The sequence below is a fragment of the Plectropomus leopardus genome, chromosome 18 (assembly GCF_026936395.1).
Source record: "Plectropomus leopardus strain MGB_pleo_1.0 chromosome 18, ASM2693639v1, whole genome shotgun sequence".
In the NCBI taxonomy this organism is placed as follows: domain Eukaryota; kingdom Metazoa; phylum Chordata; class Actinopteri; order Perciformes; family Serranidae; genus Plectropomus; species Plectropomus leopardus.
In genome coordinates, this window is record NC_142193.1 from 6,159,766 (window position 1) to 6,173,403 (window position 13,638).

At 40.4% G+C, this 13,638-nt stretch overlaps 1 protein-coding gene across 1 annotated transcript; it reads right to left on the bottom strand.

The window, feature by feature from the left end:
- Window positions 1-1,338: 1,338 nt before the first annotated feature.
- On the bottom strand, window positions 1,339-6,655 carry LOC121939506 (uncharacterized). The gene is made up of 4 exons (XM_088069061.1): window positions 6,247-6,655; window positions 4,850-5,353; window positions 3,157-3,372; window positions 1,339-2,148 (listed from the first exon to the last, which is right to left on the bottom strand). Exons 2-4 carry the CDS (start codon window positions 5,335-5,337, stop codon window positions 1,677-1,679), a joined length of 1,176 nt encoding a protein of 391 aa, XP_087925187.1. The 5' UTR covers window positions 5,338-5,353; window positions 6,247-6,655; the 3' UTR covers window positions 1,339-1,676.
- Between the last annotated feature and the right edge of the window lie 6,983 nt (window positions 6,656-13,638).

A 13,638-nucleotide genomic window follows, 5' to 3' on the forward strand; every position in this document is an offset into this window, starting at 1 on the left:
TGCAGTTTTTCTGTGAAGATTTTATTTGTTAAGAGAAAAATACTATCCAAACCTACATGATCCTGTGTGAAAAAGTAATTGCCCCCCTTGTTAAATGATGAGGTAATTGTGATAAATCATATTATTGTGGAAAGCTGAGATTAATTTAATAGCCACACCCAGGCCTGATTGCTGCCAGACCTTTCAAATCAAGAGATCACTTAAATAGAACCTGTCTGACAGGGTGAAGTAGGCCATATTGAACCCAAGACATCATGCTGTGATCCAAAGAAAGTCAGGAGCAGATCAGAAGAAAAGTAATGGACATGTCTCAGTCTGGAAAAAGTTACAAAGCCATTTCTAAATCTTTGGGACTCCAGTGAACCACAGTGAGAGCCATTATCCACAAATGGAGAAAGCATGTTTCAGTGGTGAACCTTCCCAGGAGTGGCCGGCCCATAAAAATTACCCCAAGAGCACAGCGACGTCTGATCCAAGAGGTCACAAAGGAACCGAGAACAACATCTAAACAACTGCAGGCCTCACTTGCCTCAGTAAAGGTCAGTGTTCATGACTCAACCATAAGAAAGAGACGAGGCAAAAATGACATGCATGGCAGAGACACATATGATGTCCACTCTATCAGAGTCTGTCACTTTATTTGGCCAAAAGCAGGATCGCTGAAATCAAGTGTCTGATCAGTCTCTGATCCAGCCTGCTCAGACCCTCCGACGGAGCAGCGGGCCCCTCCTGCATCACTGTGCAGCCTGACTCTGTCCCTCCGTTGTGGGACAGCGAGCGCTCTGTCACCTCACTTCAGCTGGAGCTCTCGCTTCTCTGTCTCATCTTCTCTGTCTCTCTCAAACTCAACTGTTTCTGCCAAAGATAACGTCTTGTGTCAGGCTTTTCTACAAGCTAATGGACGTTAACATTAGAGCTAGGTCAGGTTACAAGGCTGGTAAACGTTCGCTCTACGTTGACTTTACTAGTTCCAGCTTCACCCTGTCACCTTTTTTTAAGTATTTGTTTAGAAAATCTCAAAGGCCTCTATTTTCGTCTTCTCTTCTTCTCTTTTCTTTCCTTTTCTGAGGACTTGTGCTGACCGGACATTTTGACGGTACTGAACTTCAAATCAAATGACAACATCAAATTTTGATCAGTGGCCAAACCATTTTTGTGCCGGGGGTGGCGGGATTGTTGATCAGTATTTCAAGGACAATTAGGAAGAAAAGAAATAAAAAGCTTTTATGCAACTCAAATATTACTTAGTTTTTCCACATAGAAGAATATTTTTTTAATTAAAAAAAAAAAATCCATAACTTAATGAGGGCCCAGCCCCCCCAAAATATAGCACATCAACAGCTTTCTTGTCTTTTAATTCTGCGCTCCTGCTCCCCCAGCAATGCAAAACGGCATGTTAGGTGACAACATTGTCTTCTTAAAATGTAGATACATTCATTTGACATCACTGGAAAACATTAAATTCATATTATAACAATAAATCTCCAAACTGAGAACCATTGTATTCAAAGGGAAAAGCACTGCAACTTGGTGGGCAGAGTGTAAAAGTGTGTATGGAGTAGAAACTAAACTGAGAGCTGGACAATTATTACATCAAACAAAAAAAACACACCTACAGAAGACAATATGGCACATGAATTGCACTTTGGTCTAACCAACCATGCAGATTTATTGTTTTATCTTAATAGAAAGAAAATCCATAAAAATAATATAATACACAAAAATGCACTTCTCCATGCACTGCATTTATCAGGGGGTTGGACTGGGTATGGATCGATGATTTTAATGATCTGAATTCGATCAAGATCCCAGATACAACACTCCTCCAAACCACTCTTCACCATTTCACACTTGGGTGGCACCCAAGCGGTGTCATACACCGTGCTGTATCTGGGGTCATGCCAGTTCTTCTGACGTGGATGGCCGTGATAATTAATGGCAATGACCTTCCCCACTTTGGCCTTAACCTGAATGATGACCTTGTCAGACGCAAGGTGACCAGTGGTATAGCGTTTGGCTTTATCCAGCTCTGTGCTGAGGTAGATGCCGCAGCCGAGCATCCCGTCTGCAGACTTGTGAAAACCGTTGGCCAGGATGGATTGAGCGTCCTCCCTGGTGGTAATGTGGTACAGGTCGAGCTTTCTATCTCTATTAATGTAGGACAGAGGATTATTAGTGGAAAGACTTTAGAGGGATTTCATGCAAACAAAGAAAACTGCAAATGAAAAAATACAATACAGTTCCAGATGTTTTTAGCCTCGCTTATAAAGACTGAAGAATCAGAGGAAAACTTATTTGAAAGTGAAACACAAGGTTTAAAAACAAGATGTTGGAGAATGAGTTGGGCTAGGTTCAACTTTTTAGCCAGACCACAATGCTTTTTTTAACCACAGCTTTGGTGTTGGTAGACTGGCCCCTTCCAAATGCATGAGGAAGCTACATTTTTTAAAAACAGGGTTTAAGTTGGTCTGAACACTTTTTTGGGCACAGCAGTGCTTTCAGCTAAACGCTGACTTCAGTTAACAGGTATTACTTTCGCTATGTTCACCGTCACAGTTAAGCATTTTGTTTGCATGTTAACATCTTGCTTTGTAGCACCAAAAACAAAGTGCTTTTCCTAGAACTACCATAAGGTTAATTTGTTTCTTTTTCTAGTAAAATGTGGTCCACACAGTGATGAGTCAATGAATCTTACTGACTTAAGTAACTTGTTTCAACTGTCACCAGCAGCTCCAAATGTTAACTGGCCAGGTGAATCATTTCAACATCTACATATTTGCTGAACAGAAATTTTGGTACAGACATTCATTGTCATTAACTTGCTTTATGACCTATACTGTAGTCAGGCACCAGGGGGCGATCCAGATTGAAATGTTACACTTAAGGAATCTGTACCATTGTCCATCTTTATATACAGTCTTTTAGTGCTACCATGAAGTTCACATTTGTGGGTTTAAGGTGAATTATTTCACAACTACCAGTTGGATGGATTGCATTTTTTTTTTTACATTTTCACTAACATCCTGAGCTAAGATGGTAGGGTAACATTAGGGGCAATAAAGTTGCAATTGTGAGCGTGTTAACATTTAACTCAAAGCTAAACACACACACACAATTGAGCAAAGAAATAAATTGGGACCATCCTGTAGAGCTTACATGTAGCCTCGTGCAACATATCCATCAGAGGGTTGGACTGGACGTGGATCGTTGGTTTCGGTGTGATAGCAGCTAGCATTTTCCAGGACTCTTCTTTGGTACTCTCCATCATAAACTGTTTCACAGAGAAGGTCCCCTCCAGGCAGATCAAAAAAATCATCATCCCACACATGCTGCATGTTGGAGTCAGTGTCACTGTAGGAGAGGGTGGTTAGTCTAGATAATTCAGAAGGTTTACACATGTTCACACGAGTTGAATTCTGGATGTGTTAACCTAGCTTAGCATAGAGACTTAGCAGGAGGAAACTGTAATTAATCTAGCTATATAAAGTCAAGACGTCACAAGACAAGACAATCTGGCATAAGATGAGCCAGGCACAACTTTTTTGCCAGATCATTCTTATGTTTGTCAGGTATAAAGTTTACCATGTTTACCTTCACAGTTTAGCATCTTTTATGCATGTTAACATTTACTAGTAAGCACTTAACACACAGTTATTTTCCTATTGAAAAAAATGACAAAAATACAGCGAGGCTTAAACTGGGACCAAAATTCATGAAAATCAGATAACTTTAAACTTTAACTACAGGTGGCTTTCACAAAGTATTACTACTACAATACTATTCCAGGTCATTATAAAACTGACTTTGACTAATAGCTTAGTGCCTGAGAAAATGCAGTTTCCAGCTGGAATTGAACACTGTTCAAAAGGGAGTGTACGATTAGACCTAAAAACACCAAATACATGAGCTTTTATCAATAGTCAAGAAGTTTGAACTGAATCAGACACATCAACAATTTCCATCAAATGTTTAAGAGCACACTTTCTATCAGACTAACCAATCATCTGGTACACTGAGTATTTTTAATATGTACTGTAAAAATGAACTTTTTAGGGAACAAAAGAAAGTGTGTGTTCACATACCTTTTCATACATTCCTCCAAGAGTGCAGGCTATGAGGGTTCACAAACAACCGTCAAGCTTTTGGAGGAAGTGTGCATTTATCTTTCACTTTTTGTCTCACTACCTTACCGTCAAGCAGGATGTACATGGTTTAGTTGTTGTCAACACAGCTGTGCCATTTTCTGTCCTGCCAGCAGCAGCACAGTGATCAGTGATTTAAAGGCCTTAGGACAGATGTGAGTGTAAGAGTTACTGTGTTGGAGTTGAAGGCTCATGAAAATAGAAAAACTAATGTACAAGTTCATAAAATTTAAAGAACTCAGAACTAACTGCTACAAGTAAATGTATCTAGGTGCTTTCCACCTCTTGTGTAAAAACAACAAATTGTTAACTAGAGGTTATGGGCTAGACTATTTCTTAGCTTGAGGAAGTAACTGAACTTTTCCTTTAAGTGATTATTTTCACAGTGGGAATAGAGACAAAGCAGGGAATCACAAAAACATACCAGGAGGATGCTAACTTAGGCTCAGGTGCTTGTTTTGTTCCACTTCCAGTCTCAAATTTGAGTAAGTGATCCTCCTGGTAGAGACTTCTGACTTTGAATGTCTCAGCATAAAAATACACTCGTCACACGTTGCATCCAACACGACAAGACAGCAAATTAGATTTGACCGAACCATTTATTTTGCACATTATGATGACACAGTAACAAAATGCAAATGTAAATGACTTTTTCCCAAATATATAAAAATACATTTGAACATACAAAATAATCTTGTAGAGCTCACTTGTAGCCCCATGCACCACATCCACTGTACGGTTGGACTGGACGTGGTTTGATGACATTAATGATCTCGATTCGATTGGGATCCCAGACACAATTCTCTTCCAAACCGCTTTTCACCATTCCACACCTGGGTGGCACCCAGGCTGTGTCATATCCAAGATAATGCCAGGTTTTCTGATATGGGTGGTGTTGGTGATTGATGACTATCACTTTCCCCACGTTGACCACAACCTTAATGACAACCTTGTCAAATTCAGGGTGATCAATAGGATAGCGGCTTGCTTTCTGAAGGTCTCTGCTGAGGTAGACCCCAGGGCCGAGCATCCCGTCTTTTGACTGATGAAAACCGCAGGCCAGGATGGATTGAGCGCTCCTCCTGGTGGTGCCATGGTACATGACGTACCTTTTATTGTCAACTGGATCACAGTCTCCAAGTGGAACTGCCCCACCGGACAGCTCAAAGTCATCTTCAGCCCATTCGTACTGCATGTTAATGTCAGTATCACTGTAGGAAAGTAGATAATTATTGAAAAGATTTTAGACGTATTTTATGTGAAGAAACTAAACCTCACTGTAAATAAAAAATAAAGAAATTACAGAAGAAAATTTAGGTATACACGATATTGGCTCTTTTGCCGATATGAAATCAAACCCATTTGGCCAATAACAGACACTGATAAAAATATATACACTTTTCTTTCTCCCTACCTAATATTAGTGATCATCAAGCCTCTTCTGAAGAGGAATTAACATCATATTATGCATACTCTTATCATGATCGCACACCAGCAGATGGAGACATGAAATACAATGCCTTTCAGTGTATGTAATATCCATTCATTGTGCAAAATAAGAAAAAGACTTCACTTCAGGGTTAATTTTTTGTACATGTTCACTTTGCTTGTTTAAAAAAAAAGATACAGATTGTGATATAAGCAAAAATCAGCATGTTGGCCAATTCCAATTTTATTTAAAAGCCAATATCTGCTGATACTGACGACATGCTGAAACTACTGTGCATCCCTCAGAAAATAAAGAAATGATTTAATATTGCAGTTTAAGTTCTGGATATGTTTAACAAAGCTTAGAGCAGACTGGAAGAAGCAGTGAGAAACTGTTGGCATTGATCAGTCAAAAGTGGTACAAGACAAAGAGTCTACACCCACGCTAGCAGCTATGTGCTGCTTTCAGACAGGAAAAAGGCTTTGAGTGGGTGCCAGTTTGAGTAATAAATCCAAATGTTTTAACACAAGTCAGATGCACAGACGTTTAAATATGGGTGAACTCTGGGTGAGCAGTAAAAAGTGTTAAAGAGTAAACTTTCCTCTTCTCGCTAATTTCATCTCCTAATATTGATATTTTCCGCATATGTTTTAGGAGGAAAAAATGTTCACCTACCTCTTTCCGCATTCATCCAAGAGTGCAGGCTATGAGTTCACTCTGCTTTATATAAACAGCCTCAAACTTCAGACGGATCTTTCACTTTCATTTCACCTCTTGTCTCCCGAGTTTTGTTTAGATTATGTTTTATGTTGGGTGTGCACAACACAGCAGTGATTCTGGGTTTCAGTCCTGCCAGCAGCACAGTGATTGGCGACCTTGAAGGCAAATGTGACTATGAGAGTTATGGGAGGTTTTTGGTCTCACCCATTAGGTCACAGATTTATGTTTTTACCTTTGCAAACATGAGGAAAAATTATGATTTTGTAAGCTAAAAAAACTAGCAGCAGGGTAGGAATATGAAAGATTCAACCAAACTGCTGAAACTCTGAGAGCCGGTCAAAATAACACTGCTCACTTAAAATCTTTAAGATAACAGTGAGGCATACATATATAAACATAAACACACATACATACATATTTATACATATAGTTATGTTTATTCTGCATGTTTTTAAGAATCCTCCCTTATTTTGAGGTGTAAAGGTTGGCAAGTATGGCCGCGTGATGCTGCTGTCGTTTGATTCTGTGTTTAACTGCAAACTAGGCATAAAGAAGGGGCTTATCTGAAGCTCTATTGTGCAATCTCTGTCTAAAAAGGGTATTTTTAACTTATTCATATTCTTGTGACAAGGCTAGCTCATTTGTTGAATGTTTTAAATCAAAATTTTGGCCATATTTTACACATTACACCTTTAAACTCTGCATCATACGCAGCAAACTCTATATTACTGCAAGCTTGTCGCCCCGCCTGCAAATGTGGGCATTTCAGAAAAGTCACAATCACTGTCAGACAACATGTTGCTGGCTTTAAACTTTGTCTGGGAGGAATCACCAGGGGTGAGTCAGTTAGATATTAAATTAAGTCTTCAAGGGTGCTACTGTTATGTGAATCACACAACATTCTGCCTAATTTTCACAATGTGTGCATATGCATTATTAACACACTTATTTGTGTGGATGACACACTTTTTTTCCTGCTGTGAGTGCAATATCAAACATTAGCTGTGACTCACCCTGAAACAAACAACAATGAGCAGGAAGTGAACAACTCATTATTTCACTTTTTATTCCAGATAGTTTTGCTCTAAACAAATTTACGCTCTATTTTTTTCGAACCTGACGTATTTTACTGAAATGTTAAAAATGTAAAATATTCCCTTAACATATCTCAGGGAATTAAATTTTTTGTATATTATATAAGTCACAAAACTTTACCATGTGTTTAAAGTCAGACTAAAATTCAAATTCACCTTTGCTAACAAGTCAGTAGATGTATCTCCAGTGATTGCTCAGACTTGTGCACTTAATTGTCATTAAAACATTGTACTTACCAAAAATATGGGAGTTTTATTTGGTTTTCTGCAGTGACAGAGCCCCAGGGGTTGTATGTTTTTGATCCCAACTGATGTTGGTTTTGTAATTCGATTGGATCCATATCAGTGTACTGTAGGCAGGTGCTAAAAAATAATTGAAATTTCAATTTAATTTTTGCTTAGTCCCATCTGCAACTATGTTAAGGTACCAGTATACTCTTCCAGAACGTGTTGTTGGATGGCTTAACAACTAAAAATTCCTACACACTAGGGTTGCCAACTGTCCCCGTAAAATAGGTAATCATGCGTTGATAATAAACTAAAAGACATGTTCGGTAATGAACAGTGAACAGCTCACGGTTTTCTCATCCTTGCTGGTGATTTTAATGATGCAAACCTTAAGACTGTCTTTCCAAAACACACCAGCATGTTGATTTCCCAGCAAGAGGAAACAACACCTTGGACTTGGTTTACAAGACCCACAAAGGCACATACAAGGCCTTTCCCCTCCCCAAAATCAGACTCTCTGACCACATCACTGTAATGCTAAAACCAGCATACAGGCCGAAGGTTAAAGACACCAAACTGGTTCTGAAGCAGATACGGGTGTGGCCAGAGGGGTCCTCCCGTGCACTTCATGACTGCTTTGACACTACAGACTGGGAAAAATTAAAACAGGCAGCCACTTACAACAATCACACAGGCACTGTTACTTCTCACGTCAACAAATGCATCGATGATGTAACCGGCACAAGAACCATCATCACCCGACCAAACTGAAAGCCATGGCTGACAGGAGAGGTCTACAGGCTGCTGAGGGCCAGAAACACTGCCTTTAGAGCTGGGGATGCTACTGGTCTGAGGACAGCAAGAGCCAACCTGTCCCGCTGCATCAGGAAAGCAAAACACAAATACACAAAGGAGCTAACCTGTCATTTCAAAGATAGCAGAGACACGCGGAGTCTGTGGCAGGGCATCCAGACCATCACGGACCACAAACCCTCACCACAGATCTGTGACAGCAACATCTCTCTGCTCAATAACCTCAACAGCTTCTTTGCACGGTTTGAAGCACAGAACAACACGCTTCCGCAGAAGTCTCCATCCCCTCCCCACGACCAGGCTCTGCGCCTGTCTGCAGCCTGTGTGAAGAGAACACTCTCCACAGTCAACACCCGCAAGGCTACAGGACCTGACAACATTCCTGGTCGTGCGCTGAAAGACTGCGCAGAGGAGCTAAAGGATGTCTTCATGGACACCTTCAACACTTCTCTGAGCCAGGCTGTTGTTCCAGCATGCTTCAAAGCCACCACAATCATAATTGTGTCAAAAAAGCCCACTCCATCCTTCTTCGGTGACTACCAGCCTGTTGCACAGACCCACATCATCATGAAGTGTTTTGAATGGCTAGTCATGTCCATATGAAACTTCACTTCAGTGCAAATCTATAAAAGTTAAATATTACATGTTAGACAATTAAGACAGGGTGATATGCATGTAACAGAGGGAGACCCTGTCATTACCTAAGCATGTGTGTCCCCCTGGAAAAGCACCGGGCTTTGAAGCCAATTTCACATAGTATCCAACCTGTGACATTATAACTTAAAGGCCCATGAGGTGATGCCATTGGGCCGAAAAACACTTTTCCCATGGATAATAATGAACATGGATACTAATAAACCTATTGTGAAAGAGCCGTCTGTAAATCAGTGGATATTTGTTTTGATCCATTTGGTCCAATAACACTTTAAAAAACTATGAGGGCAAACACGCAATTTAAATATTTTAAATTGTTGGCAGAGAGCTAAGATGGAAGTTTACAGCTAAACCAGTCTGCTGAGCCCCTGCTGAATGGGCCCCAACGACTCTGAAGCAGAGCAGATCATTTTACACAGAACTTTTTTTGGCCCCACCTCCTATGCTGTAGCCAGTTTTCCTCGTACATCCATGGATTTGTTCCACTACTCAAACAGAGATTGTGCTTCTCATTAGTCGTGACTCATTCAAATGATTGCGTTGCAGTATGTCTGACACAGCATAAGATTTAAAAAATTGCAACCTACAAGCTTAACCCATCAACAAAAATAACAGAAGAGACTTTAGAAATACAGACGGGAATGGGAAATGATCATCAATGGCTGAAATGCATGAGTGACAATGTGTACAAGGCCAACTGCACCGTCTGCCTGCTGGTTTTCTCCATTCATTATTTCTCTTCTAGGAAGTTGACAATCCCAGCACACACACACTTCAAGCATGCATGAACAAGTTATGATACAGTGAAAACGAAACGTAAGGCTCATACCGAAAAGGTAAAGTGTGACACATCATGAGTCATCAGTGATGAAGTATCTCTATTCTTTGATTGTTGCTTCCTTTAAGTGACTTTGTCAACTTTTGTCCATGTGACGGGGAGGAGGAAAAGGAGGCAGAGCTTTCAGCCCGATCCGGAGCGGCTGGTTTTCAGTCCATTCAGACCTGCCACCCTGGCTTTGAAAATTTGAAAATGCTCATGTCTGTTTACTGCATTATACTCACTGCATTATGCTAACTCCGTTGCCTCTTCGGAGCATTCCTGCTCCCTTGTCTCCGAGTTTTCCTGGCAGCAACCTTGGCTGTGCTTGATTGTGGTGATAGCTGTGCTGGTGCAGTGATCCTGCCTTTGGTCGTGCTTGCGCTGTGGCTGCACTGATACTGTATCCCCAGCTCGCCCTGACTGTGGCCTTGGTTTTGCCACTGCTGTGGTCCTGCCTGAAGCTACGCCCCCCCCCTCCGTTGCTTTTACAGGAGTTTCTCCTCAGGTGATGTGAGGGTCTAAGGGCAGAGGGAGGTTGTAAGCTGTAAAGCCCTCTGAGGCAAATCGTGTTTTGCGAAAATGGCCTTTATAATTAAAATTGACTTGACTTGACTTTCTCACTTGATGGACAAAGATGGACAAAGTCACACATGTGCAAGATACAAGCAAGTCCCAAGTCTCAACCCTTGGGTCTCAAGCAAGTCCTACGTTACTGCGGTAAGAATCGAGCAAGTCCCTGCTATGAGTGAAGCAACACAAGTCTGTAATGCCAGTTTCATACTGGCTGCATGAGCACAACCTTGTACAAGTGCAGCGTGTAGCAGGCTCGTGGTGTTTACAGTGGCAGTGTGGTGGCTGTGACGCTTCTGCAGGGCTGCCTGCTACTGTGAGTTCTGTATTTCCCCATTTATAAGCACAAATTGCCCTTGACCTTTGCTTTTTTTTCAGGTAATCTTCTTGAGCCTTTGAACTAATTCATGGCAAATTTTTGGGCCATGTCTTAAGTTGCTCAGTTCCTTCTCCCCATGTTTTTGAAAGAAATCAAACCAATTTGCTCAGAGTTTAATTAAACCTATTAATTTACTGATAGCAGCAATTTGATCAACCTACAGAAGAAACATATACTTATCTGCCTCTGCACCCAGACGATGGTCTTCCTTCTGCTCCACATGTCCGTCAGTCTGCCAGCTTCCCATGGACCCTGAAGTTGTACAGGCACGTGAAGTCAGGATGGCCCCAGTTGCTCTCCACTTGGTGCTTCATGTGGTTACGGATAGCTTTGACATGATCTTGAGAGAAGAAAAATTAACAGCATGTTAGTCTGGTGGTCAAAAAGGAGTGAGAGGATGGGAAATAGAGGATATTGCCTAATGAATATGAGAAGACCAGAAAAACTTCACAATATATTAGCTTGTGAAAAAAAATTAAAAAGTGTTTACAACTGTTTTCAAACCTGTAGTTCATTTGGTCCAGATCAAGGGGAAAAATGTTTCGTTGTTGCAGTTTAGTTCTGGTTGAGTTTGTGCTCGCACACACTTTTTACAAAAGAACCAAGAGGAGTATACATGAGGTTCTACCGACTAACAGGTAACTCACTAATGAAACAGTTTCAGCGTTTGTCATCCTGCATCATAAGTGCATTATCAGGACCCATGTGGGGAAATCAAATTCAGGTGACTGACAGAAGTTCATGCAGTGCTTATGGAGTGATTATATTCGTGTTCTTGATAATAGTTCATAGAGAAATGATAAAATTGATTTTAAACATTATTAAGAAATCAATAACATGTTTTCAGGGCTGCTGTGAGTACACTTTTGTAATTGCTTCACTGTTATGCTCACAAATTACACTAGAAAAATCACAAAACTTTAGGCTGTAAACTCTGCATGTATGTTCCACTACAGAAGAAACACAGAGCAGACATTTTTCAGCAGCTGCTGGAGGCTCTAAAGAGACACACGACTGCATTACCTGCTGCCAGGTTGTTAATCAGGTCATTACATAATGGCTTCTGAGCAAATTCTGCAGTGACACTGATGACAGAAGATCCAATTAGACATTCCTGTCCTATTGTTGAAGGCAGGAATGTTTTAATAAGCTTACGTTTGAAAAAAACTAATAATAATGTAGAAGTGCACCCACACACTGTGCTTGCCTGTAGTGGCTTTTATCAGGCTCAATTATGAGATCGCAGAGATATTTCGTGGATCAGCAGATGGATTTCTAATTGTTTCAGCTGTAGAAATCCTGCCAAAATCACGTCTCCTATCATAAAATCCTGTGATTGGTTTGTTTTCTTTCACACCACAAACAAACTGCACGAGGTGTCACTTAAAAGCAAAACAAGAGCCTCAATTTCAAGCGGACCAGAGAAAAATTGTTCGGTCCACACCAGAGTTTGAATGAGCTTTCACACCCTGCAGAGTACCAGACTATCTGAGAAAACAAACCAAGGTTTGTTTAAAGTGGACCATAAACAACTCTGATGTGAATGCACCCTAACTGCATGGTGTGATACTCACAGGCATTTTCAAAGTCTGAACTTCATAGTCAAAGGATCCAAGCAGGGTTCCCTCATCTTCCAAAGTCTTCATGCCCTGAAACAAAGAAAGAAAAGAATGCATTTGAACATCTTTATGTTCTCTGTGTACATTTGCAGTGAAGAGAATTTGAAATATGTGACTTAAGTAGACAGAAAACTTTTGGGGGGCGCTGGAAACTGAGCCAGTTGGGGTTACAGCCTTGGAAACGTGACCCAGTGTGACGTGGCTGATGGTGACTGGATAAGACAGGGCGATGACCAAATGTCCACGCCCTCCTGCAAAAGGCCAGCACTGTCCTGGAACCAGACATGAGCATCCCTGAAGACAGAAAGAGAGTTTAGACTGCATGTTCAGTGCTGGAGAGTAACTACTTACAGTAATTCAATGACAAAATAAATGTAATTGTATTCAGTTACAGTTACTATGAAAAATATAATTTAAATAACAATTACTTATCAAGTTGTTGGTGATTTAAAAGGGGTTATTTATTTAAAAAAAAAATGTTTTCAGTAAAAAAGTTTATATGTTCAATGTACAAAACAGAATTCATGGTCATGACTGCATATTATGTTTTGTTAATTTCTGTTTACATAAGAATCAGAAACCTTTCTCACACACTGAATATAAATCTCCAAAAAGAGTTATCATATTACGTATAATAACATTTACGATAATATTTCTCACTGGATAACAGAAAGCAAGTATTGTTGCTGTCCTTGTGCTGTCCCAGAAAATAAAACCAAGTATAGTATCATTTTAATTAAATAAATATTAAAAAACGGGAAACAAAAAGCAAAGCACAGGTGAAGTTATATGAAATTCTGACGACGTTGTCAGATGTTAGCTTTCTAGCTAGCGCCGGCCCAGCCACTGTGCTAATACGTTATCCAAAATAAACACTCACATAGGTCACCTTTCTCTGAGTTTTGTGGTGACGGCTGAAGCTGGACGCTGTGGCGGCCTTTTCGCTGGTTTTTGAGACCTTACAAACATGTCGCTGTGCTCTTTCTGTTGAAGACTTAACCCTGGAAACCACACGTTTATTTTAGTGTTAAACTCTCCATTATATGTGCAGAGCCTCCTCGTGCACTAGTCTGCCATGTTTCACTGGGTTGCCAGGTTTGCACTAAAATCACCCAAGCATAATTCAAAAACAAAAACTAACTTTTCAATATCTTGAGAGACAGAAGGTTT